Consider the following 22,433-nt stretch of genomic DNA (forward strand, 5'->3'; position numbering starts at 1 on the left):
AGTACATCGGTTCTGGCTTTTTACAACCACTTCACATTTTTTCAGTTTGCAAGCCGTTGACCCGGAGGTGCAGTCTGCAGCAGTCATGGGCGTCACGAGGCGAGCGCTGGGGGCTGAGGTCAAGTCGCTGCAGTACTTCCTGAACCGCACGGCGGTGCTGAACCAGTACCGCGAGTTTCTGCGCACCACGAAGCCGCTGGCCGACGATGTGCGGCAGGACGTGCGGCGCCAGGTGCGCGCGGGCTTCGATGCCTACCGCAACGAGGAGGACGAGCGCCGCGTGGGTCTGCTGCTGCGGCAGGCGCGCGACCAGCTCAAGATGGTGAGCGACCTGGTGGACACGGCGGTGGCGCAGCAGCGCAGCGCCGAGAGCAAGCGCGACTGGAAGAAGGGCGACTGGGCCGCTTCGAAGCAGCAAGCGCCCGCTGCTGCTGCTCCGGTGGAGGCAAAGGACACGTGGATGGACTCACCGTCGGACGGTGAAGACGGCAAGGACGACGTCAAGGGACGAGTGGGCACTGGCTGGCCCTGGAAGAGCGACAAGGGCACAGACAAGCTCGACCTGGAAGGCATCAAGCGGCGCTGACCAAAAGAGCGGAGTATTGCAAGCGTCGCTCATGGCGGGAGGATCGTAGAACTCGTCTTCGCGTTTAGATAGAGAAGGCGTGAAAACGCTCTTGCTGCGGCGTACGCGAGGTCAAAGGTCAAGCAGTCGATGCCAACCTCAGGTTAATATTAAATGCTACAGTACCTGAGAATATCGATCAAACGAAACACAAAGGGGCATGCAGATCAGCGGTAATGAAATACCGGTACACGTTCAGACTTCCGCTCTGATCCTGCAAGTTCCGGCCGAGAGAAGTGCGACGGAGGAAGCGAGCTCCGTGGGTGTTCTTGTGCTGCGAGTGCCATGCCTGCATGAACATACTAACGTTTTCCTTGTCTATATATTGCGCAGCAGTGAAAGACTCGGCTTCGTACGCAGTTCCGAACTGGGGAAGACACCTAAAGTATCATCATCAACATGGCGTCGTCACCTGTGCACTCCAGCGGACAAACGGCCATCCTGAAGGTTGGTGCGACTTGTCAACAGAGAAAAAAAAGTTAGCCGCCAATGGCGGAACTTACCGTATATCGCTGCTTGACGCTGCAGCACACCAAGATAACACTCAACAGGACGTTCACGACTGCGCCTGTGATGCCCTCGCTCAACGAGAACCTGCTGCAACGGGTACGTGAAGGAGGGAGAGGGAAATGGACCATATTCACACTAAAAACTGTCGATATTTATCCGACCTCAGGACGTGTTCGACTACGACTTCAACCGCGAGCGCATCTTCCTGGAGATCGCCGTGGCCGAGATCGCCGCCATGCGCAAGGCGAAGGAAGAGGAGAAGGCAGCGGCTGCGAGCGAGAGGGACGACTCGGACGACGAGCTTGCTCGACAGGTAAGCTCGCTCTTTGGATTATCTCTCATCAACTACTCCTCACGCTTGCTTTTGCCTGGGTAGGGCGCCAAGCTGTCGCTGTCGAGCAGCATGAGCAGCACGGGACACCAGGACGGCACGCCCACCAAGCCCCGCAGCGCGAGTGAAGAAGACGTGGCAGCCGCCATCTCTGCATCTCTGCGCGAATACTAACTTGAATCTCATCAACTGAACGCCATTGTATTCATTCTAAGCTGGTGTTGTTCTACCGCACGGGGTTGTCCTTGTGCATCATGTTGTAGGCCAGCCAGTAGAGTCGGCCGTAGTCGACGTAGAGCTCCTCCCCCGGCTGGATATCTCTCACAGCCACGACGTCAGCTCTGTCATCGTGCGGCCGCTTATCGAAGCGCACGTTGAAGCCTCCGCGGTGTCCTCTGCAGTCGTTGATGTACCGGGCCAGCACCTCGGGACAGTTGAGTGCGTCAACGTACTTGCCGTCGCCCAGCTTCATGAGGTAGGACTTGTCCGGTAGTTTCCAGGCCTGCTGGTTGGGCAGCACTACCCCCGTGTAGATGCAGACGGTAGAACCTTCAGCGTGAAGCCTCGTAGCGAATAACCCCTTGCCCGCCCCAGGGATGTTGGACTCGCGCACTTCCACGCCGACGTCCCGCATGTCGTGTATCCATCCGACGTACCCCGAGGTTACGCACGGTTACTATACACTATCTAGTAACCGTATAGTATACAGTATGTATCTAGGGTAACCCGGGTACACATTGGGGTCTCATTTACGCCAATCCAGTCAAGACGAGGACCAAGGATGACGTCCACGCGCAAGTTCTGCTGCGACGACCTGTTCCGCTTCAACAACGTCAACCTGGACGTGCTGACGGAGACGGTGAGTCTTTCTGCTTTGCTGTCACGCCACGCGCGCCCGCGTAGCGCCAGTATTGACCGAGCTCTGCCCGTTTGTCGGCCACCAGTACAACATGTCGTTCTACCTGCAGTACCTGGCCAAGTGGCCCGACTACTTCCTGGTGCAGGAGGACCCCAACAACACCATCATGGGCTACAGTGAGTCACTCCCCTTGACGCTGCTTCTTTTGTGCCTCTCCCGGCTCGGATTGACCCAGTATGGACCTCTAAATGATACCTTTCGTGGCTGTGCTCTGCCTGATTCAGTTATGGGCAAGGCTGAGGGCCAAGGCACCAACTGGCACGGACATGTGACGGCGGTGACGGTCGCCCCCGAGTTCCGCCGGCTCGGACTGGCCAAGAAGCTCATGGACTACCTGGAGAACGTGTCGGTGGAGCTCTACGACGGCTACTTCGTGGACCTGTTCGTGCGCGTCTCCAACTCGCTGGCCATCGGGATGTACGAGAAGTTCGGCTACTCGGTCTATAGACGTGTGCTCGGGTATTACTCAAGCGCAGACGACGGGGAAGACGCATTCGGTATAGCCCTGCTAGCATCCAGGAAGTTGCTTCGTATCTTTTCTCATTGTTTTTATTGTCGGTTGGTGTAGATATGAGGAAGGCGCTGCCTCGAGACGTCCACAAGAAGTCCATCATACCACTGAAGCACCCGATCACACCAGATCAGCTGTAGCCCAAGAGTTAGGCGCACTGAGTGAAGATCTTTCACGTGTGAGAAGAGGGCGATTGAGTAGTGAGGTACGAGAAGAAATCCGAATTGATTTTGAGGCAGAGCATTCAAATGAATTCGCGAGACTTCAAATTATTTGTGTGGCGTTTGTTTTACGAAGGCTGCACCAGCGCCGCAGCAGTTGCCTTAGAACTACATTGTTGGCGGGATGAATCGAGCACAAAAAGCGCACTATATTAATCTGTGTTGCTTCTCTCTGAGCTGTTGTTCTCCAGGTCTTAGCTAGCCTGAGGTTCTGGATTGGTACTGTACTCGTTGTTCGCCATGATTTCAGGCAAATTGGTGACACATATGACACAAATACTGCTTACTCGAGCTCTTGGGCCTTGATGACGAACGTGCTTGACACGTGGGCAATGACGTCGTGGGTTTTGCCCCGAGGACGCCTGGGAGGAAGCGCGCGGGGGCGCGGGGCAGCTCCGAGCGGTTGCAGTTTTCGCCGCATTTTGACTGTTCCGACAATTGGCGAACTTTCACGTTCTTGGATCTCTTGGACAGGCATCGACGAGGATCGAGTGTAGCGCATGACCTTGCCTGGGGTGCTGATCGCCGTCGGAACAGGAGGAACCTCTTTCATCATCGAGACATCTCTCGTCGGCTCATCTGGACGTGGCGGGGGAAGCATTCTTTGTCTTAGTCCGCTAGGTGGCGGCGGTGGAGGCATTCTGGGTCGGATCTGAACTTCAGACGCAGATGTCCGCTCGACCTGCAGGACCTCAGCCCCGAGTCGATCGCTCTTCTGGGCGCGCTGCAGCTCAAGTTTGTCCTTGGACGCATCCCACAACGCTTCGTCCACGTTGCAGAGGATCTGTCGGATGGCATCATAGAGATATCGTCCGTTTGCCTTGATCATGGCGTCCTGGAACCATTCCGACTGAACGCGCATGACGATCTGCCTCGTTCGCTCCTCCTCTCTGTTGAGACTCTTGTCGTCACCTTGCTCGTTCGTCTCGTTGCTGAGATGCGTGGTGCTGGCATAGGCCAAAATCTCTCTAAGCACCACGCCACCAACACGCCTGTCTTCCGGCAACCGCGCGTTGACTCGTATCACGAATTCCATGGCGACCGCACCCTTGTTGTTAACATGTGCAGGTGGTTCCTGGTTGCTACTTGAGTACTCATCGTAAGGGTGAAGCTTTATATTCTGCTGGGCACTCAGGTCGCCCCTCCTGTCCTTGGCCATCAATTCACTCTCGCCATACTTTGAGATCGCGGCAGACACCATCAGCAGGCCCAGGAGTTCCTGCTGGGTGTCTTTACTACGAACGATGCAGCGCAGCACCTTGGGGCTCACGATGTAGTTCACCCAGGCGTCCAACTGCTCCCTCGAGAAGGCGCTCCTCGCCTGAATCTCCTTCGCCAGCTCCGGTTCGTTGCCCTTGAAGAAGTTGAGGAATCGGGCGTAGCGCTCCTCGCTGATACGACGAATCACCTTGGCACGCTCCACACTGAAGGCGTCCACGTCGTGCAGGGCGAAGTTGGCCTTGTCCCCGGAGCGGCGGCTGTGGCTGGTGACGTCGCTAATGGACCTTTTCGTCCTCATGGAGCCGTCGATAGTCGCTCGCATATCCCCAACGTCCTCCGATGGCGACGACACCAGCGTTGACCGACGCCCCATCGGCATCACCGGTCTCCATACGATCGGAGCGTGCGCCGAGTCCGAGGCCACCGACGAGTTACCACCCATAGTGTGGCGCCGATGCAAGGACGGCCGAATGCCCGAGAAGGCCTCGTCGTCGTCGGCGATGACCTTCATCGCGACTCTCCGACTGAATGGCGAATGGCGTTCTGACAAGCGAGAGCACGCTACGGTGGACTGTTGCCACCTGTTGAGCGTCTTATCGCAGCCCTCCCGGAGCCTATCCGCATGCCAAGTTGCTGCTGACCATGCTCCTCCAGCTGGCCTACATCGCACAACGCTACCCCGCCACACGCTTTCGAGGACCCCACAATCGCCGAGCAACCAGTCGGCCAGGCGCGGTCTCCGAACGATGCAGCACCAGCTTTCGGCGCCACAACCGGCGAGCAAGTGGCCGGCCGTTCGTACACAACTCTTTCGTGGCGACGTGAGGCCATGAAGCACGAGGTTCATGAAGCCACAACTAAATGCACTTCGAAAGGCCTGGAGCCATGCAAGTCCTCTCGCTGGAAGTGGCTGTTAAAGCCGGCGTGTGTGCCCCTCCTGCGTCGAGGTTTCGGGCCATCCATATCCATTACGGGGCTTTACATCTGACTCGAATGGATTCCACGTCGTGCGTCGGAATGCATAGATTCGAGTTTCTTTTGTGCCCACCCGTGTGTGCTGGTTGCTTGGCAGGATAGAGCCGTCGCGGCTGTCACGGTCATGGTGGCCGCCGCTCAGAAATCTTGTCGGCCGATCTCCACAACCATCCTGTTCGGAAACCAGCAGTGCCTGGCGAACCCAAGCTCTTGGCAATGTTCACGCTGATCCCCAAATCGAAATTCGGAACGGGCAAATTCAAAGGTTCACCCGCCGGAGACTATCACACTGTATTGACTCAGACGACGAACTTCATGGCATGACAGAGATCACAACGCACAAAAAGGTGATCCTTATCGAAGCGGATACTGTACAATGGGTTTGCTTTATCCAAATGCACGCTAGCTCCTTACGGAGACGATGAGCGGCTATTGTCTGTGCTGGTTTACTAGATGTACCTCTTCTTACCTTTGGCGTCGATGTAGTACTTCCCACCGCGAGGGCCCGTCAGGATCACGCGTTCACTACTATCAGGGTTCGTAGTCGAAGAGCTGGCTGCATTGGCCGCCTGCGTCTTGTTGGAGCGGAAGCGCATGTCCGGCGTTCCATCAGCTTTGAGGCGTGCTGGGGTTGAGCTCAATTGAGAGCTGCTTGTGTTTGACTTGGCCTTGTTCTCGCTTCTGACGGAGTCCTTCGGTGCTTCTCGACTATCAGGCTGCTTTGGTGTAGTCTTCGAGCCACGGCCTCTTCGGGGCGTGGCAACTACGGGAGCTGGCGGTGGAGAGCTCCCATTCCTGCTGTCAGCAGCTACTCGCAGCTCCCTGTTCTCCTTGAACCGTAGGTCGGGCGTATTATCTACTTTCAGATGCAGCTCCTTCCTGCGCTCCGAGAGCTTCTTCGGTTTGACTTGAGCTGCATATCTATCCCGTCTCAGTATATACTCGCGCCGCAAACCAACCTTGTCCTTCTCCTCCTTCCAGACGGTGGGGTCAGCCTGCTTTAGTCGAGTTCGTATGACATCGTAGAGGTGATCACCCCCAACGTCGATCATGGACTGCTGGAGCTCATCCGACTGAACTTGCTTGGCGATTTGCCTCAGGCGACCGCGTTCTTCTGCTGTCCAAGCGTACGGTTCACTGGATTCACTGGAGACTTCAGGATATTGTCGACCCTCTTGTGCAGCTTTTGGCTCGTGCCAACCAGTACATGGCGCATGTTGCTAGTATTTCCTTGAGCTGTTGATCGTCAACTCGCTTTTCAGGGGGCAACTAGTGCACCAACTTTCGAACGAAGCCGAGGCCGAGTGTGTGCGCGACCTGCTTCTCATCCAGATAAGGCAAGCCGCTGTTGTCACGTCTCTCCTGATGTTTCTTCGAGCGCAGAGCGTGTGGGCGGTGGCGGTTCGTGACATAGTCCGTCAGCTCGCCAAGTTGGTACATGAGAGAGAGATTACCCTCATCGTAGACTCTCAGCGCGATGGCCACGACCAATGGGTCGGGCATTTCCCCCTTTTCTTCCTTCTTGCTGTTTGGCTTGTAGTTGACGCATGACAGAACCTCGGAGCCCATAGTTTCAGCAATCCACTCAACCATGTCATCGCGCTTGAGGCTGTGCTTTGCCTCGATCTCTTTGTATAACCCGCTGTTGTGAGCGGCGAAGAAGTTGTAGTAACAGATGAACATGTCGTGGTTGGCACTGTCGAGCTCTAGGGCCCTCACGACTTTCTCGACCTTCAACTCACTCAGGTCAAAGCTACCAGTCGAAAAAAGGTCCCGAGCAGGTGCTCCCCCACGCTTCGTCTTAGGTGCAGCCATCTTGGCAGACGCCTTCATCGGAGCTTTCGGCTCTTGGCGTGATGCCATCTTGGGCTGATTGGATCGGCTTTTTAAACGCGGGGCTGACTGCTACTTGTTGCGCTGCAATTTGACGAGTGGGAATTGGCCGTGATCCTAGCACCCTCATGTCCTTGGTATCGACCTAAGAACGAGAGGGCGATTGAAATAAAGTCACGAGGAAACAGAATGACTGAATAGGATACTATCGAAATGTGAAAGTATTCTATCCTTGCAGTCTTCGCGCTACATCGCAGCCAGAAAAGTCTCCTCCCTTCTCTACATTCATGGTCTATAGGATAGCATAAAGATACTGCGTGGAAAAATCGTTGTCACCACCAACACATCGCATGACCTCCTATTTCGGGATGATCGTTGCTGGGTTGGCGGGTGTTGCCTTCGTTCTCTGGCGTTGTGTCTTTAAAGCATTTCTCGAAGCTTTAGTTTGATCAATGACAAACCCGAGCGCATGCCACTACGGCGTTTTGGCGCGCGTCTACGTCGAACAAGACGAATGGACCGAGGATGAGGAGTTCAGCAAGAGCTGCTTCAAGCGGAACAAGAAGGCCCCGTACAGAACCGACAAGGACCTGCTGCTTGCATTGGGGGAGTCGCATCTCTTCGCGCTTCGGAGGAGACAGCAACGCACCCGCGCCTGTGCTTGCATGTCCCCTGCCGAGCTCACCCTGGAATGCAGCAGTCAACAGCGACTGGCGAGTGAATTCCAGTGTCCGCACGTGCATTTGTACGACGACTACGAGCAGTGGGCAGCGATCGAGTACTCCGATATCATGCAGGTGCAGCTCACGTTCAGAACAGTGAGTACATCGGGACAAAACAATGGCCTGGCAGCTCGGACGAAGGATTTGGTGGTGGTCATGAAGGACGGGAGCAAACTGTGGATCGAGTTCGAGCATAATTTGGGTCGGGGCGCGTTCTTGGACGCATTGATGGCGGCATCAGCTCCTCATATCACGCTTGACCTGGATTATACTGACTTGGCAAAGCCCGACAACCAGAGCGAGAAGCCCAGCGATGTATCACCAAAGGATCCAGCAGAACCCTCTTGGGAACAGGTATCGCCACGCATGGTGTTTGAGTTCCAGCGAGCGGCGTCTCGCTTGGCCGTGATGCTTGCTCTCGAGATCGACGCCGAGGATCTCGACGTTGCGTTGTACGGCGAGACGGAGCATGAAGCAGCGGTCACTGGGGGACTGTCAACGGCGTACACCAACTCCGGCCAGCCATTTTTGAGTTTTGAGTTCCGACGGGAAGCTCTTCGCAAAGCGATCGAGACTCGAGTTCAATTGGCCTTGCAGTTGTCCAGCGAGGTTGAATTGGACAACCCGTACTGCCACTTCTTGCTGGGCACAGCTATGGAGTTGTCACGTGTGCTGGATGAACCGGATTTGTACGCGCTCACGTGGTTAGCCAGCGGATTTATCAACCTGCAGCGTGCGCTGATGGCCACCCCGGTCGGATCGACGAAGCTGGCGCTGTCACAATTGGAGCATGCCATCAAAATCTCGCGTGAGCATTCGCTGCGTCTTCAGTTGGCGTTGTCTCTAGCGTGCTGCGGAGACTTGCTTCGCCTTAGCACGCAACGAATAACCACTGCGAGGTCGTTGCTGGTGGAAGCCGCGCGGCTGATGCCGACTAACGCTCTGGACGTGGTTGGGAAAATGAAGCTTCACAATAACATCCACCAGCTCGGTCTTGCTCTGTCGCCTCGGAAAGCAAGCGACACTCAAGACAAGAACATTGTGGACCTGTGGAAGGCGCTTTCAGCAGCATTGACGCCGACATCCCACCAAATTGATCGGTATCCGCTGTTGCGCCCCGTGATCAAAAGCAGTATCGAGCGGTCTCGGTACTGCTTCGTTGAGCTGCATGCAGTCACAGCGGACAAGTCAGTTACGCCAAACCTTCTTCGGCTACGCGTCTACTTCACTGAGAACTCGACTTTCGAGTGGCTAAGAGAGGAAATTGCTCAGCGCTGCAATGCTGTCCCGTTCCACGAACTTGAAGAAGAAGAAGAAGAAGAAGAAGAAGAAGAAGAGGAACTATCGACAGTAGCTGAAGTGGTGGGGTTTTACGACTCGACCAAGAAGAACCAGCCTATGATCCCGTGGAGTGCACGATTGGTGGACGTCGTTCGCGTCGACTGGCACATCTTACAAGCGGTGGTGCACCACACCGTTCGCCCAGTAACGGAATCTCCTAACACGTCGCCCAAAGTCAGTCTTCGAAGCTCTCGACCGACAGTTGTGATGGTGCGATGCTCGAAATGCCGCCAGCAGATGCAGCTGAAGGACGTGGAGGCGCACTCAGAGTCGTGCAGCTAAGTAAAAAATGAAAAACATTTCCAGCAGAACTAAAAGTATATCGCAACAAAAGTAAAGTTTATCGATCGAGTATTTATGAAATTCACAATCATTTTGTGTAAAGTTTAATGAAGTTTTGTTAAAATCCAGTAATCTGGCCATCCTCGAAAATGGCGCCAACGGAAATGGTGCGTCCGCAGCCTCGATCCTTCGCTGGACACGCGTGTCCTGCGGCTCCTACTGCCGGCCTTCTCGCGGCCATAGGCTCACCAGATAGCTGACGTCTTCTTCTCCATGTTGCTACCTGTGGCCACGCCTAACTGTCCCCACAGACCCCGCGCCGCTCGGTCGAGTACACGCCCACCTACCAGCGCTTCGTGCTCAAGCAAAAGTCGTACGCGCAGCAGTTCTCGCACATCTACGTGAGCCGCCTGCAGCAGCTGCGCGACGTGGTGAGCGTCCAGGTGGAGGAGCGCACGGGCGGGCGCGTGCCCGTGCTGGCCAAGGTCATCGACCTCAAGGCCGACGGCCGGGAATGCGTGCTCATCGGCACGCTGCTCAAGGTGCTGGAGGCCAAGCCGGACCTGTTCGACGCGCTGACGAGTGAGACGGGCGTCACGCCCATCGAGAAGATCGACAAGTCGCTGGCCACCGACAAGGACGAGCTGCTGCTCGAGGACGAGAGCGGCCGCGTGCAGCTCGTGGGCGGCATCGACGTGGCCAGGCTCGTGACCGGCGTGGTGCTCGGCGTGCGTGGCCGCGTGCCGCGTGACGGAGGAGGAGGACAGTTCTTCGTGGAGGAGGTCTTTCTGCCGTCCTTCCCGCCGCAACACCCGCTGCCGGAGAGGCAGGAGAGCGAGTATGTGGCGCTGGTGTCGGGCCTGAGTATTGGCCGCAACAAGGACAGCCAGCCTCTGAAGAACCACGTGCTGGTGGACTATCTGGCTGGCCGCCTGGGAGATGACAAGGAGAAGGAGTTCGTCTCGAAGATCGCTCGGACCGTCGTGGTGGGCAACGTCGTGGAAGCCGCAGGAGACGGAGAGGTCCAGGTGCCGACGATCAAGCGCAAGACGGCGGAGCAGCTGGCCCTGGAGGGGGAGCCACTGAAGAATGCCGACGAACTGGTGTCGACGCTGGCGGCGGCCATGTGTGTCGATGTGATGCCCGGCCCGTCGGATCCGAGCAACTACACGCTTCCGCAGCAGAGCTTCCACCCGTGCCTGTTCCCGCGCAGCTCGCACTTCAAGTCCTTCCGATGCGTTACGAACCCGTACGAGGCACAGGTTGGAGGAGTTCAATTCTTTGGAGACGCTGGGCAGCCGCTGCACAGTATGCTGCAGTGCACTCTGCCAAAGGGTGAGGGCGACGGGGACGGCGACGCTGATTTGACAACAGACGAAGACAAGGAGAAGGCTGAGCAGGAGCGCTCGCTGGATTATCTGGAGCGGTGTGTTGAGTGGCGCCACGCGGCTCCGACTGCTCCGGACATTTTGGCTTGCTTCCCCATGGCCAACGAGGACCCTTTCATCCTCGAAACCTGCCCACACGTGTATTTCTCTGGCAACCAGCCACGCTTCAGCACGCGTCTTGTTAAAGGTACGGTGAAGCTCTATTAAATCATGGCCTGGAGAGTATTTCTAACGTTGGTCTTGGTTGAATAGGTGCTAAGGACCAGCAAGTGCGACTTATCACGGTACCCTCCTTCTCGGAGACATCGACCATCGTGCTCGTAGACCTCAAGGACCTCTCGTGCTTTCCTATCACGATCGGGGCATGAATAATACTGTAGACAGCCACGCAGGACGATGAAGGAAACGATGCTACCGAAAAGCGATGAAAAGTTTAGAGAAACAACACGGTCATCTTGCAAGTACGAGCGGGTGGATAAAGTTGTACGTTACTACGCGTGAGGTAGGATTGGGATTTACGATACCTGAGTCTTCAACACGGCACGCAGACGCTCTGGCAGTCCACCACAGGCGTTCGTTTACGAGGCAATTACCACTAAGATCAGCCCGAGCTGTTTGTGTTGACACGAACGAGGCTGCTACAGCCCCGATTGGCCTTCATCAGTATTTGCGTACAGGCAGAGAGGTCAGTTCAGTGCTCATATGGGGCCAGACCGCCTTCCTGTTCAGAGATCGCATCCTACAGCGGCGTTTAACGCTACACTTCAACTAAGGAGTCAAGACTGGTGCTTGGGCCTTATCCGTCATATCCAGATTAGCCCCGGACCACTCAAGCTACTCCCCTCCCGTCACCATGCCGACTCCTGAAGAACTCCTGGCCGTCGAGCGGATTTCGGCCGAGGACTTGGCTGCCGCGCTGCGATCGGACGCCGAGCACCCGGTTGTTGTTGACGTCCGCAACGAGGACTACGAGCTGCTGGGCCACATCGTTGACGCCGAGCACCTGCCCTCGGCCACTTTCAAAGAAGACGCCGACGTGGACGCGCTGGTCGCCAAGTTCGGCAGCAAGCAAAACATCGTCTTCCACTGCGGCCACAGCAACACGCGCGGCCCCACGTGCGCGTTGCGCTTCATTGAGCGGGCTGAGGCTGCTGGAGTCAAGACGCACGTTCGAGTGCTCGCTGGAGGCTTCGCCGATTTCGCGGAAGTGCGTTGGCCCGGTGACTCACTGGGAACAAGCTGTGAATTAACTTGGGTTGATGTTGTGTTACTTCTACATGCAGAAATTCTCGGGATCAACGGACCTCGTGACGCCCCCTTCGAAGCCGACAGACGCCGAGTAATGCTACAAGTAACGTTGAGTCGCCAAGAAGTTGGCTACAGCGAACTGATACTTTGAAATCGACACTGAATCGCACGTCACCGTACATTTCGACTGAAAGTTTACCTTTAATGCATCAACGTTGACTTCACCGTAGCCTTCTACCGCGCATCGATGCTCAATTCACGCCGGCAGGAAATTACTTGGGGTTATACTTGAGCAGCCACAGCCCCCAGTTGACAGAGAAGTCGCCAAAAGCCTCCACGGAGCCCAACGGGTGCGAGTCTTCGGGATACCACAGGAGCTGTGTTGGAACTCCGTAGCTCGCGATCGTCGCCCGATACTCCAAACCTTGGTTAGGTGGCACACGCTTGTCCTTCCCGCCCAGTCCAAACAGCGACGGCGTCGTGACCTTACTAAGATCGTTGCTCACGGGCGAGTGCTGCCACAACTTGCTGAGGATTGCCAAACGCGCTTCAGGGGTGAGAGGAGGGAGCTCGTCCTTGGAGTTCTGCAGCTTCTGCGACGTGTGAATCGACTCGAAGCGCTGGATACCAGCACAGGCAAGGCCCCAGTCCTGGATGTCTGAAGTGTAGAACACACTCGACATGTTCGTGACGGGGTTGCGCGTCACCATGGACTTGTAGAATCCAGGGAACTGCGCGATGAGGTGCGTCACGAGGAACCCGCCGTGACTTCCACCAGAACAGTGGACACGGGACTTATCTAGCGACAGGCCAAGCCTCGAGCTCTTCTCCAGAAGGTAGCACAGCGCGTAGTGACAGTCGTACACGTCTTGAGTGCCCACCTTCCCAATCAGCGACTCCAATGCCTTGATTCCAAACCCGGTACTGCCTCGGTAGTTCACAGTGACGATGGCAAAACCCAAGGCAGCCCAGAAGTCACACATGCCACGGTACATGACTGGCGAGTTTCCATGCGGTCCTCCATGCAACTCCAGAATGACGGGGTAGCCGTCGGCAGGCGGGGAACTGCTTGGCAGCATCACTGTTGCCTCGTAGTCACTGGAGCTAGACACCGACGGGATCAGCAGATTCGTCAGCACAGCAGGCGTCTCAGGGAGCTTCTTCTCAGTAGCTGGAACGTCCGACACAGACGCAGGAATCGAGTACACCTCCCAGCGCTTGATGTAGTCCGTAGCCCCCTTCTGGTCTTCAATCGAGATCGAAGATCCAATGTGCTTACCACTCGTTGTGTCAATGTGCACAAGGAACACGCTCGCAGGGCGCGTAGGCGAGGACACCATCACCAAGAAGTAGTCGCCCTTGCGGTCAAGCACCGTCTCAATGGCGACGCCAAGACCTTCCACGTACTCGGGAGAGATCAATCGCTTTGTCGCGACCTCAACGTACTTCCACACCTGACGCGAGCCCACTTGGGACACCACGTAGATGTACTTCCCGTCTGGCGACCAGGCATTTTCACCCAGTGAGCCAGTGAACAGTCCGTTAAACACTTTCGTGACGTCAAGTGCAGATGCGTCGGGCTCGTCCTTGATGGAGATCACCGTCGACGTCTGCTTCGTGGCCCAGTCTGTCACGCACAGAAAGCTGCACGTTCCGTGGGTGGCAATGTCTCGCGTGGAGAGGAACGCGAGCTGCTTGCCGTCCGGAGAGAACCTAGGGTTCCTCATCGTTCCAATCTCCTTGCTCTCTTCGTCCTGCGGGGTCAATTCCAGCTTCTTCACCACGTTCTTCGATTGATCTTCCCTGTCTAGCACCACATGATACAGCGCGATCGGGCGGTTATAGCAGTAGATGATGCCCAGTCGCTTCGGGTTGTCCGTCTCAGTGGCTGCAAACACCAGCTCGTTATCTCCGGGCACAAAGGCCACATCAGCACACGTCAAGTTGGCCGGCACCCCCTTCACTTCCTCGATCTTCCCCGTGGCCAACGTGGCCAAGAAGATGGACGCTGTCTTCTTCCCCTCGTACTGCTCGCCCCAGTCGTCCTCGTACTCGAACTTGGCACCAGGGAGAGGGGTCATCGACTCGTCATTCTCCTTCTTCTCCTTCTTGCTGTTCACGTTCTCCCAGAACGTCGGCGATTCGGCCACTTTCTTCTCAGCAACGTACGCGATGGTCTTCTCGTCGTGCGACCAGGCGATGCCGCCCTCCCGTTCTCCCAGGTAGATGGCCCCGTGCAGCGTCTTGGGCGCCTTAAACGCCGACACCAGCTTGCGATCTTCAAAAACTGCTCAAATTCAGCGAAATAAAGGCTTAAACGTCACACAAAACAGCAAGGAAATACTTAAAAACAATGGTTGAGAGCCTACCAGAGAAAAGCCCCTCAGGGGCGCCCTCCCCCTTCCCCTTGTCGAGTTTGAGCGTCACCACGCGCTTGCCGGAGGGCGAGACACTCGTGTAGTCGGCCGACCAAGGGGTGGGGAAGCCCGTGCCGAGAACCTTTGGCTGCGTCTGCGTCAAGTGGCTCACGTGGTGCTGCACCTGGTACTTGTGCGTCACGTTGTTGACCAGGTCCGTCTTGGCCCAGACCAGTTGCACCGACGCGCTGTCGGAGGCCGCGTCCACGGAGAGGAAGCCGCCGACGAGCGCCTTGGAGCGGCCCACGACCTCGGCGAAGAGGCCGCTCACGCGCGCGTGTTCTGCTGCGTCCGATGAAGCCATGGAGGAATTCAAAGAGCTCTTCGGATGAGATATCGGATACCGAAATGAGGGGGCAATCGCTTTGCATTCAATAGGGCCTCTATTAAGGGCAGTTGATTGCCAATCAGATTCGAGAACTTGACCACTTCAACAATGGCCTGTACGATCGCATGGACTTAAAGACTGCTGTGTCCATCAACATTATTAGTTTTTATATTAGCTTTACGGTCAAATAAATGCTACGTGCGCCCCCCCCTGCAATCAAGCGGAGAGTGGCAACACGAGCACATACGACGTCGATGGTAGCTCATTTTGTAAGTCGCAGCCCAGCACCCCCATCTCTACATGGCACGGCCGCGGGAGTTGCCAGCGCGACCGGTGCGCACGGCGGCAGTGGGTGTAGCGCTGCTCACGATCGCACCCGATCGGCTCTGTGCGATAGTGCCTGGTATCGGGCCGGCCGCGGGAGACACATTCTTGACAGGCGACGCGTTCTTCACGGGGGACGCATTCTTCACTGGTGCGGCGTTCTTCACTGGAGCAGCGTTCTTCACGGGCGAAGCATTCTTCACCGGAGCGGCCGTCTTCTCCGGGACTGCACCCTTCACCTGCTGCGCCTTGGTCTTGGGCGCCGCCGCGTCCTTCTTGATCTGGACGTTGTTGGCAGCCGCCTTCACGGCCACCGGCGCCGGGGGCGGAACGTGCGCCCACTTCTCGACCTCCACGGGCAGGTGCTTCTTCACAGCCTGGATCTGGGCCTTGCCGCCAGCGTTCTTCTTCGCAGGCTGAGGCGCCTGCTTCTGCTTCTGCTGCGGCTTCACGGCTTTTTCGGCCGAGTTTGAGCGAGGACGGACGTTGTTCGCCTGCAGCGCAGGCCGGTCCTTGCCGGCCTCCCACACCGCCGCGCCGCCGGCCTGCTTGAGCTGCGTGCGGATCGCGTCGTACAGGTGCTGGCCGCCAAGCTGCTGCATGGCCTCCTGGAACCGGTCCGACTGCACCTGCCTGGCCATCTGCCTCAGCAGGTTCTGGTTCATGGTGGCCCAGCCGTCCGCGTCGGCGGCCGCCGCGCCAAACGCGGGCTGCAGGCCCTTGGTCGTGGGCGTCAGCACGAGGCGCGCGTGGCCGTCGTAGTTCAGGATCTCACGCAGCAGCTGGCACGCCGCGCGCTTCTCCGGCGCGAGGCCCAGCACCAGCCGCAGCACGAAGCTCATGCCCACCACCTGCGGCACGTGCTGCTTGGAACGCAGGCCGCTCGTGCCGAAACGCGCGCCGATCACGTTGTCCATCTCGCCGAGGCTGTCGCGCCGGCCCAGCTCCTTCTCGCCGTACTTGGTGAGCGCGGCCGACACGATGAGCAGCACGAGCAGCGCCTGCTGGGTCTCCTGGATCTCCTGGATGCACGTGAGCGCCTTGGGGTTCACGGCGCCGCGCACCCACTGGTCCACCTGCTCGCGCTTGGCGTTGGCCTTGGCGTTGATGGCGCGCGCCGCGGCCTCGTCGTTGGCGACGAAGAAGTTGTGGAACTTCTGGAACCGCTCGAAGTCCGTCTTGCGGATCTGGCGCGCGCGCTGCACACTGCCGGCAGTGATGTCGGTCAGCGCGAACGGCGTCGCGTTCTTGGCGCCGTTGTCTGCGTTGGTCTTCGCTGGCTTGGCGGCGGCATTCGCGTTCGCGTTCTTGGCGCCGTTGTCGTTCTTGTTGGCGTTCGGCTTCTTGCCGGCCGACGCCACCTCGCGCGTCGGGGCTGCAGCGACGGTGACCGCGGCCTTGGGTGCCTGCGTCGCCGCAGCCGTGGCCTTGGCGCTGACTGGCTTCACCTGCGCGTTAGCAGGAGCGGCGGCGGCGGCGGCCGGGGCGTTCTTGGCGCTGTTCTTGCCGTTGTTGGCCTTCTGTCGCGATGAAGCGTTCGTCATTCTCGGGGTGCCCAGGGAGCGCGGAGGCTCTCGAAAGCTTGGTTGTGTCGCTTGTTGGCTTGGTAGTCGATTGCAAAGTGAACGTGCTCGAGTACAGCTGAGCTCGACGCGAGAGGACTCGAGCTCAAAGCTCGGACCCAAACCGCATTGGAGCGTGCGTGAGTTTCACGAGCTGGCCGGGCCGGGCCGGGCCGAGCCGACAAGAGCGGTGACGTGCTTCTCACCTACGCTGGAGGGATTCGACTAAGGTGGCGAAGCGAAGCCGTGCGAGGGCGACCAAGTTGGAAGCACAACGCCGCACTATTTTCGGCTTCAGCCTGACGTAGTCACCATCTAAGTTGGGGTGTGTGAAACTCGGGATCTCGATCGTGGGATGGCGATTAGATCGGATCCTCTGCTAACGAGTGTCTGTAGTGCCTTGTCGCGAGCGTTTGTGTTGGGGACCAGCCCAAAATAACAAAACAGCTACTAAACTTCAACTTGTAGCAATTGTAGGCAACTTCAACTTGAGGCCCCAATCAAGTGATGTGGGTACTGGCAGCGGAAAGACCAACCGAGCACATCCAACTACGGGCCTGCGCCGCTTGTGAATATTGGATACGGTAACACGCGCAAGTCAATGGATCGATCTATTCAGTTGGCAGAGTTCCGATGATCGATATGCGTCCTCACACAGCGCGCAAAAGCAGACAAGCATAGCTAAAAAGTGTTGATTGTATCCGTACAATTGGAAGCAAAGCTAGCGCTGCACTCGGAAACGCGGCGGCCGCAGGTGAACAGACGGATACAAATGCATTCGTAGACTGGTGTGTCCATCAACATTATTAGTTTTTATATTAGCTTTACGGTCAAATAAATGCTACGTGCGCCCCCCCTGCAATCAAGCGGAGAGTGGCAACACGAGCACATACGACGTCGATGGTAGCTCATTTTGTAAGTCGCAGCCCAGCACCCCCATCTCTACATGGCACGGCCGCGGGAGTTGCCAGCGCGACCGGTGCGCACGGCGGCAGTGGGTGTAGCGCTGCTCACGATCGCACCCGATCGGCTCTGTGCGATAGTGCCTGGTATCGAGCCGGCCGCGGGAGACACATTCTTGACAGGCGACGCGTTCTTCACGGGGGACGCATTCTTCACTGGTGCGGCGTTCTTCACTGGAGCAGCGTTCTTCACGGGCGAAGCATTCTTCACCGGAGCGGCCGTCTTCTCCGGGACTGCACCCTTCACCTGCTGCGCCTTGGTCTTGGGCGCCGCCGCGTCCTTCTTGATCTGGACGTTGTTGGCAGCCGCCTTCACGGCCACCGGCGCCGGGGGCGGAACGTGCGCCCACTTCTCGACCTCCACGGGCAGGTGCTTCTTCACAGCCTGGATCTGGGCCTTGCCGCCAGCGTTCTTCTTCGCAGGCTGAGGCGCCTGCTTCTGCTTCTGCTGCGGCTTCACGGCTTTTTCGGCCGAGTTTGAGCGAGGACGGACGTTGTTCGCCTGCAGCGCAGGCCGGTCCTTGCCGGCCTCCCACACCGCCGCGCCGCCGGCCTGCTTGAGCTGCGTGCGGATCGCGTCGTACAGGTGCTGGCCGCCGAGCTGCTGCATGGCCTCCTGGAACCGGTCCGACTGCACCTGCCTGGCCATCTGCCTCAGCAGGTTCTGGTTCATGGTGGCCCAGCCGTCCGCGTCGGCGGCTCATGCCCACCACCTGCGGCACGTGCTGCTTGGAACGCAGGCCGCTCGTGCCGAAACGCGCGCCGATCACGTTGTCCATCTCGCCGAGGCTGTCGCGCCGGCCCAGCTCCTTCTCGCCGTACTTGGTGAGCGCGGCCGACACGATGAGCAGCACGAGCAGCGCCTGCTGGGTCTCCTGGATCTCCTGGATGCACGTGAGCGCCTTGGGGTTCACGGCGCCGCGCACCCACTGGTCCACCTGCTCGCGCTTGGCGTTGGCCTTGGCGTTGATGGCGCGCGCCGCGGCCTCGTCGTTGGCGACGAAGAAGTTGTGGAACTTCTGGAACCGCTCGAAGTCCGTCTTGCGGATCTGGCGCGCGCGCTGCACACTGCCGGCAGTGATGTCGGTCAGCGCGAACGGCGTCGCGTTCTTGGCGCCGTTGTCGTTCTTGTTGGCGTTCGGCTTCTTGCCGGCCGACGCCACCTCGCGCGTCGGGGCTGCAGCGACGGTGACCGCGGCCTTGGGTGCCTGCGTCGCCGCAGCCGTGGCCTTGGCGCTGACTGGCTTCACCTGCGCGTTAGCAGGAGCGGCGGCGGCGGCGGCCGGGGCGTTCTTGGCGCTGTTCTTGCCGTTGTTGGCCTTCTGTCGCGATGAAGCGTTCGTCATTCTCGGGGTGCCCAGTGAGCGCGGAGGCTCTCGAAAGCTTGGTTGTGTCGCTTGTTGGCTTGGTAGTCGATTGCAAAGTGAACGTGCTCGAGTACAGCTGAGCTCGACGCGAGAGGACTCGAGCTCAAAGCTCGGACCCAAACCGCATTGGAGCGTGCGTGAGTTTCACGAGCTGGCCGGGCCGGGCCGGGCCGGGCCGAGCCGAGCCGAGCCGACAAGAGCGGTGACGTGCTTCTCACCTACGCTGGAGGGATTCGACTAAGGTGGCGAAGCGAAGCCGTGCGAGGGCGACCAAGTTGGAAGCACAACGCCGCACTATTTTCGGCTTCAGCCTGACGTAGTCACCATCTAAGTTGGGGTGTGTGAAACTCGGGATCTCGATCGTGGGATGGCGATTAGATCGGATCCTCTGCTAACGAGTGTCTGTAGGGCCCGTGTCCCATGCGTTTATGATTGGTTTGCTTCCCTTAGCAGAGAGATCATCACAACTTTGTTTTGCTACGATTGTCTGCTTTTGCGCGCTGTGTGAGGACGCATATCGATCATCGGAACTCTGCCAACTGAAAAGATCGATCCGTTGACTTGCGCGTGTTACCGTATCCAATATTTAGAAGCGGCGCAGGCCCGCTGACACACGCAGTTGAATGTGCTCGGTTGGTCTTTTCGCTGCCAGTACCCACATCACTTGATTGGGGCCTCAAGTTGAAGTTGCCTACAATTGCCTACAAGTTGAAGTTTACCAGCTGTTTTGTTATTGGCAACCCGGAGAGTTGCTCTTGGAGGGTACACAGGTCGGCGAATAGTTTCATGGACGATGATAACGGATAAGAATTGAGTAAATCCCAGTGTTGTTTTTAATCCTTGTAAGGATTTTAAAAGAGCACTACCAGCCGAACTCTCTAGTCGATTCTAACGTTGGCATCTACTGCGCCTGCTTCGCAGCCGCAGCATCTGCCCGGGAATAACACCCTGGTCAGCGTCCAATCGCTGCGTTGACGCCAGCAACGAGAGAGCTATTTCATTCAGTTTGCAGGTAAGGTATACTGTGCTCATTTAGTACTGTGTTGTTTGCTAACGATCAGATGAGAGAGCTAGCGGAACGAAGGAGAGATGCATGGTGCGCTGATCTTGACCTTTTAACTTGAGGGTAAATTGCGGAATGAAAAATACGTTAATGTGCCAAGTCCTTGGAAGTGGGCGCTTCAACGCAGGTAAAGAAACCCTAATTCAAACGAACGATGCTCGTGTCACCGTCGAGTTGAGCGGTTGGTTTGGCGAGAGACACGAGGTTGGGCATCTTCGGCTAAGTGATTGAGTATTGAGCAAATTGACATGTAAAAAATGCAGCCTGCAGCTAGAAAAGTCGTATTGGTCATCTTCAGCTAAGCTTGGTCGATTATGGCGCAAATTGATACGCCTTCAGCGAGGCCATGACACTCTCATAGTGTACTGGAACGTACGTAAGTGTTTGACCGCAGGTTTTGGTAACGAATGAACGATTAGTACCAACCTTTGGTAAAAAATGTGCATAATTATCGACGGGTACCCGATTCCGGCAGATATTAGCTTAAACATTACAATTAAGAAAGAGAGACCCGGTTTGGCACCCGGTTTTGGAAAGTTACAAGTTTTTGCCGGGACCAAGCACAGGTCTTCGACCTGTGAATTTTGGGCTTGTCCCCAACACAAACGCTCGCGACAAGGCACTACAGACACTCGTTAGCAGAGGATCCGATCTAATCGCCATCCCACGATCGAGATCCCGAGTTTCACACACCCCAACTTAGATGGTGACTACGTCAGGCTGAAGCCGAAAATAGTGCGGCGTTGTGCTTCCTACTTGGTCGCCCTCGCACGGCTTCGCTTCGCCACCTTAGTCGAATCCCTCCAGCGTAGGTGAGAAGCACGTCACCGCTCTTGTCGGCTCGGCTCGGCTCGGCCCGGCCCGGCCCGGCCCGGCCAGCTCGTGAAACTCACGCACGCTCCCATGCGGTTTGGGTCCGAGCTTTGAGCTCGAGTCCTCTCGCGTCGAGCTCAGCTGTACTCGAGCACGTTCACTTTGCAATCGACTACCAAGCCAACAAGCGACACAACCAAGCTTTCGAGAGCCTCCGCGCTCCCTGGGCACCCCGAGAATGACGAACGCTTCATCGCGACAGAAGGCCAACAACGGCAAGAACAGCGCCAAGAACGCCCCGGCCGCCGCCGCCGCCGCTCCTGCTAACGCGCAGGTGAAGCCAGTCAGCGCCAAGGCCACGGCTGCGGCGACGCAGGCACCCAAGGCCGCGGTCACCGTCGCTGCAGCCCCGACGCGCGAGGTGGCATCGGCCGGCAAGAAGCCGAACGCCAACAAGAACGACAACGGCGCCAAGAACGCGACGCCGTTCGCGCTGACCGACATCACTGCCAGCAGTGTGCAGCGCGCGCGCCAGATCCGCAAGACGGACTTCGAGCGGTTCCAGAAGTTCCACAACTTCTTCGTCGCCAACGACGAGGCCGCGGCGCGCGCCATCAACGCCAAGGCCAACGCCAAGCGCGAGCAGGTGGACCAGTGGGTGCGCGGCGCCGTGAACCCCAAGGCGCTCACGTGCATCCAGGAGATCCAGGAGACCCAGCATCAAGAAGGACGCGGCGGCGCCCAAGACCAAGGCGCAGCAGGTGAAGGGTGCAGTCCCGGAGAAGACGGCCGCTCCGGTGAAGAATGCTTCGCCCGTGAAGAACGCTGCTCCAGTGAAGAACGCCGCACCAGTGAAGAATGTGTCCCCCGTGAAGAACGCGTCGCCTGTCAAGAATGTGTCTCCCGCGGCCGGCCCGATACCAGGCACTATCGCACAGAGCCGATCGGGTGCGATCGTGAGCAGCGCTACACCCACTGCCGCCGTGCGCACCGGTCGCGCTGGCAACTCCCGCGGCCGTGCCATGTAGAGATGGGGGTGCTGGGCTGCGACTTACAAAATGAGCTACCATCGACGTCGTATGTGCTCGTGTTGCCACTCTCCGCTTGATTGCAGGGGGGGCGCACGTAGCATTTATTTGACCGTAAAGCTAATATAAAAACTAATAATGTTGATGGACACACCAGTCTACGAATGCATTCGTATCCGTCTGTTCACCTGCGGCCGCCGCGTTTCCGAGTGCAGCGCTAGCTTTGCTTCCAATTGTACGGATACAATCAACACTTTTTAGCTATGCTTGTCTGCTTTTGCGCGCTGTGTGAGGACGCATATCGATCATCGGAACTCTGCCAACTGAATAGATCGATCCATTGACTTGCGCGTGTTACCGTATCCAATATTCACAAGCGGCGCAGGCCCGTAGTTGGATGTGCTCGGTTGGTCTTTCCGCTGCCAGTACCCACATCACTTGA

The 22,433-nt window shown here is 57.6% G+C and overlaps 13 protein-coding genes across 13 annotated transcripts; 7 read left to right on the forward strand and 6 right to left on the reverse strand.

Annotated features, from left to right (window-relative positions):
* Positions 1 to 85: 85 nt before the first annotated feature.
* On the forward strand, positions 86 to 764 carry PHYSODRAFT_547502 (hypothetical protein; the record flags this gene model as incomplete). The annotated part of the gene is made up of 1 exon (XM_009533324.1): positions 86 to 764. One exon carries the CDS (start codon positions 86 to 88, stop codon positions 584 to 586), a length of 501 nt encoding a protein of 166 aa, XP_009531619.1. The 3' UTR covers positions 587 to 764.
* Positions 765 to 1,024: 260 nt separating this feature from the next.
* On the forward strand, positions 1,025 to 1,640 carry PHYSODRAFT_511213 (hypothetical protein; the record flags this gene model as incomplete). The annotated part of the gene is made up of 4 exons (XM_009533325.1): positions 1,025 to 1,072; positions 1,154 to 1,231; positions 1,302 to 1,448; positions 1,512 to 1,640. 4 exons carry the CDS (start codon positions 1,025 to 1,027, stop codon positions 1,638 to 1,640), a joined length of 402 nt encoding a protein of 133 aa, XP_009531620.1.
* A 52-nt stretch (positions 1,641 to 1,692) lies between these two features.
* Positions 1,693 to 2,124, reverse strand: PHYSODRAFT_562581 (hypothetical protein; the record flags this gene model as incomplete). Its single annotated transcript, XM_009533326.1, has 1 exon — positions 1,693 to 2,124. Exon 1 carries the CDS (start codon positions 2,098 to 2,100, stop codon positions 1,693 to 1,695), a length of 408 nt encoding a protein of 135 aa, XP_009531621.1. The 5' UTR covers positions 2,101 to 2,124.
* Positions 2,125 to 2,247: 123 nt separating this feature from the next.
* On the forward strand, positions 2,248 to 3,036 carry PHYSODRAFT_514762 (hypothetical protein; the record flags this gene model as incomplete). The annotated part of the gene is made up of 4 exons (XM_009533327.1): positions 2,248 to 2,325; positions 2,411 to 2,501; positions 2,610 to 2,882; positions 2,954 to 3,036. The coding sequence occupies 4 exons, from the start codon at positions 2,248 to 2,250 to the stop codon at positions 3,034 to 3,036; spliced, it is 525 nt and encodes a 174-aa protein (XP_009531622.1).
* Positions 3,037 to 3,400: 364 nt separating this feature from the next.
* On the reverse strand, positions 3,401 to 4,849 carry PHYSODRAFT_510935 (hypothetical protein; the record flags this gene model as incomplete). The annotated part of the gene is made up of 1 exon (XM_009533328.1): positions 3,401 to 4,849. One exon carries the CDS (start codon positions 4,847 to 4,849, stop codon positions 3,401 to 3,403), a length of 1,449 nt encoding a protein of 482 aa, XP_009531623.1.
* A 913-nt stretch (positions 4,850 to 5,762) lies between these two features.
* Positions 5,763 to 7,128, reverse strand: PHYSODRAFT_303439 (hypothetical protein; the record flags this gene model as incomplete). Its single annotated transcript, XM_009533329.1, has 2 exons — positions 5,763 to 6,533; positions 6,592 to 7,128. 2 exons carry the CDS (start codon positions 7,126 to 7,128, stop codon positions 5,763 to 5,765), a joined length of 1,308 nt encoding a protein of 435 aa, XP_009531624.1.
* A 470-nt stretch (positions 7,129 to 7,598) lies between these two features.
* Positions 7,599 to 9,491, forward strand: PHYSODRAFT_510521 (hypothetical protein; the record flags this gene model as incomplete). The annotated part of the gene is made up of 2 exons (XM_009533330.1): positions 7,599 to 8,183; positions 8,253 to 9,491. 2 exons carry the CDS (start codon positions 7,599 to 7,601, stop codon positions 9,489 to 9,491), a joined length of 1,824 nt encoding a protein of 607 aa, XP_009531625.1.
* A 149-nt stretch (positions 9,492 to 9,640) lies between these two features.
* PHYSODRAFT_254404 (hypothetical protein) lies at positions 9,641 to 11,086 on the forward strand (the record flags this gene model as incomplete). Its single annotated transcript, XM_009533331.1, has 2 exons — positions 9,641 to 9,658; positions 9,803 to 11,086. 2 exons carry the CDS (start codon positions 9,641 to 9,643, stop codon positions 11,084 to 11,086), a joined length of 1,302 nt encoding a protein of 433 aa, XP_009531626.1.
* A 646-nt stretch (positions 11,087 to 11,732) lies between these two features.
* PHYSODRAFT_317011 (hypothetical protein) lies at positions 11,733 to 12,222 on the forward strand (the record flags this gene model as incomplete). Its single annotated transcript, XM_009533332.1, has 2 exons — positions 11,733 to 12,086; positions 12,163 to 12,222. The coding sequence occupies 2 exons, from the start codon at positions 11,733 to 11,735 to the stop codon at positions 12,220 to 12,222; spliced, it is 414 nt and encodes a 137-aa protein (XP_009531627.1).
* Positions 12,223 to 12,399: 177 nt separating this feature from the next.
* On the reverse strand, positions 12,400 to 14,848 carry PHYSODRAFT_510613 (hypothetical protein; the record flags this gene model as incomplete). Its single annotated transcript, XM_009533333.1, has 2 exons — positions 12,400 to 14,417; positions 14,497 to 14,848. The coding sequence occupies 2 exons, from the start codon at positions 14,846 to 14,848 to the stop codon at positions 12,400 to 12,402; spliced, it is 2,370 nt and encodes a 789-aa protein (XP_009531628.1).
* A 182-nt stretch (positions 14,849 to 15,030) lies between these two features.
* Positions 15,031 to 16,740, reverse strand: PHYSODRAFT_562589 (hypothetical protein; the record flags this gene model as incomplete). Its single annotated transcript, XM_009533334.1, has 2 exons — positions 15,031 to 16,443; positions 16,588 to 16,740. 2 exons carry the CDS (start codon positions 16,738 to 16,740, stop codon positions 15,169 to 15,171), a joined length of 1,428 nt encoding a protein of 475 aa, XP_009531629.1. The 3' UTR covers positions 15,031 to 15,168.
* Positions 16,741 to 17,563: 823 nt separating this feature from the next.
* On the reverse strand, positions 17,564 to 19,066 carry PHYSODRAFT_347166 (hypothetical protein; the record flags this gene model as incomplete). Its single annotated transcript, XM_009533335.1, has 2 exons — positions 17,564 to 18,384; positions 18,434 to 19,066. The coding sequence occupies 2 exons, from the start codon at positions 19,064 to 19,066 to the stop codon at positions 17,701 to 17,703; spliced, it is 1,317 nt and encodes a 438-aa protein (XP_009531630.1). The 3' UTR covers positions 17,564 to 17,700.
* Positions 19,067 to 21,201: 2,135 nt separating this feature from the next.
* PHYSODRAFT_361357 (hypothetical protein) lies at positions 21,202 to 22,128 on the forward strand (the record flags this gene model as incomplete). The annotated part of the gene is made up of 1 exon (XM_009533336.1): positions 21,202 to 22,128. One exon carries the CDS (start codon positions 21,202 to 21,204, stop codon positions 22,069 to 22,071), a length of 870 nt encoding a protein of 289 aa, XP_009531631.1. The 3' UTR covers positions 22,072 to 22,128.
* Between the last annotated feature and the right edge of the window lie 305 nt (positions 22,129 to 22,433).

Source organism: Phytophthora sojae (genome assembly GCF_000149755.1).
Source record: "Phytophthora sojae unplaced genomic scaffold PHYSOscaffold_6, whole genome shotgun sequence".
NCBI classification, from domain to species: domain Eukaryota; phylum Oomycota; class Peronosporomycetes; order Peronosporales; family Peronosporaceae; genus Phytophthora; species Phytophthora sojae.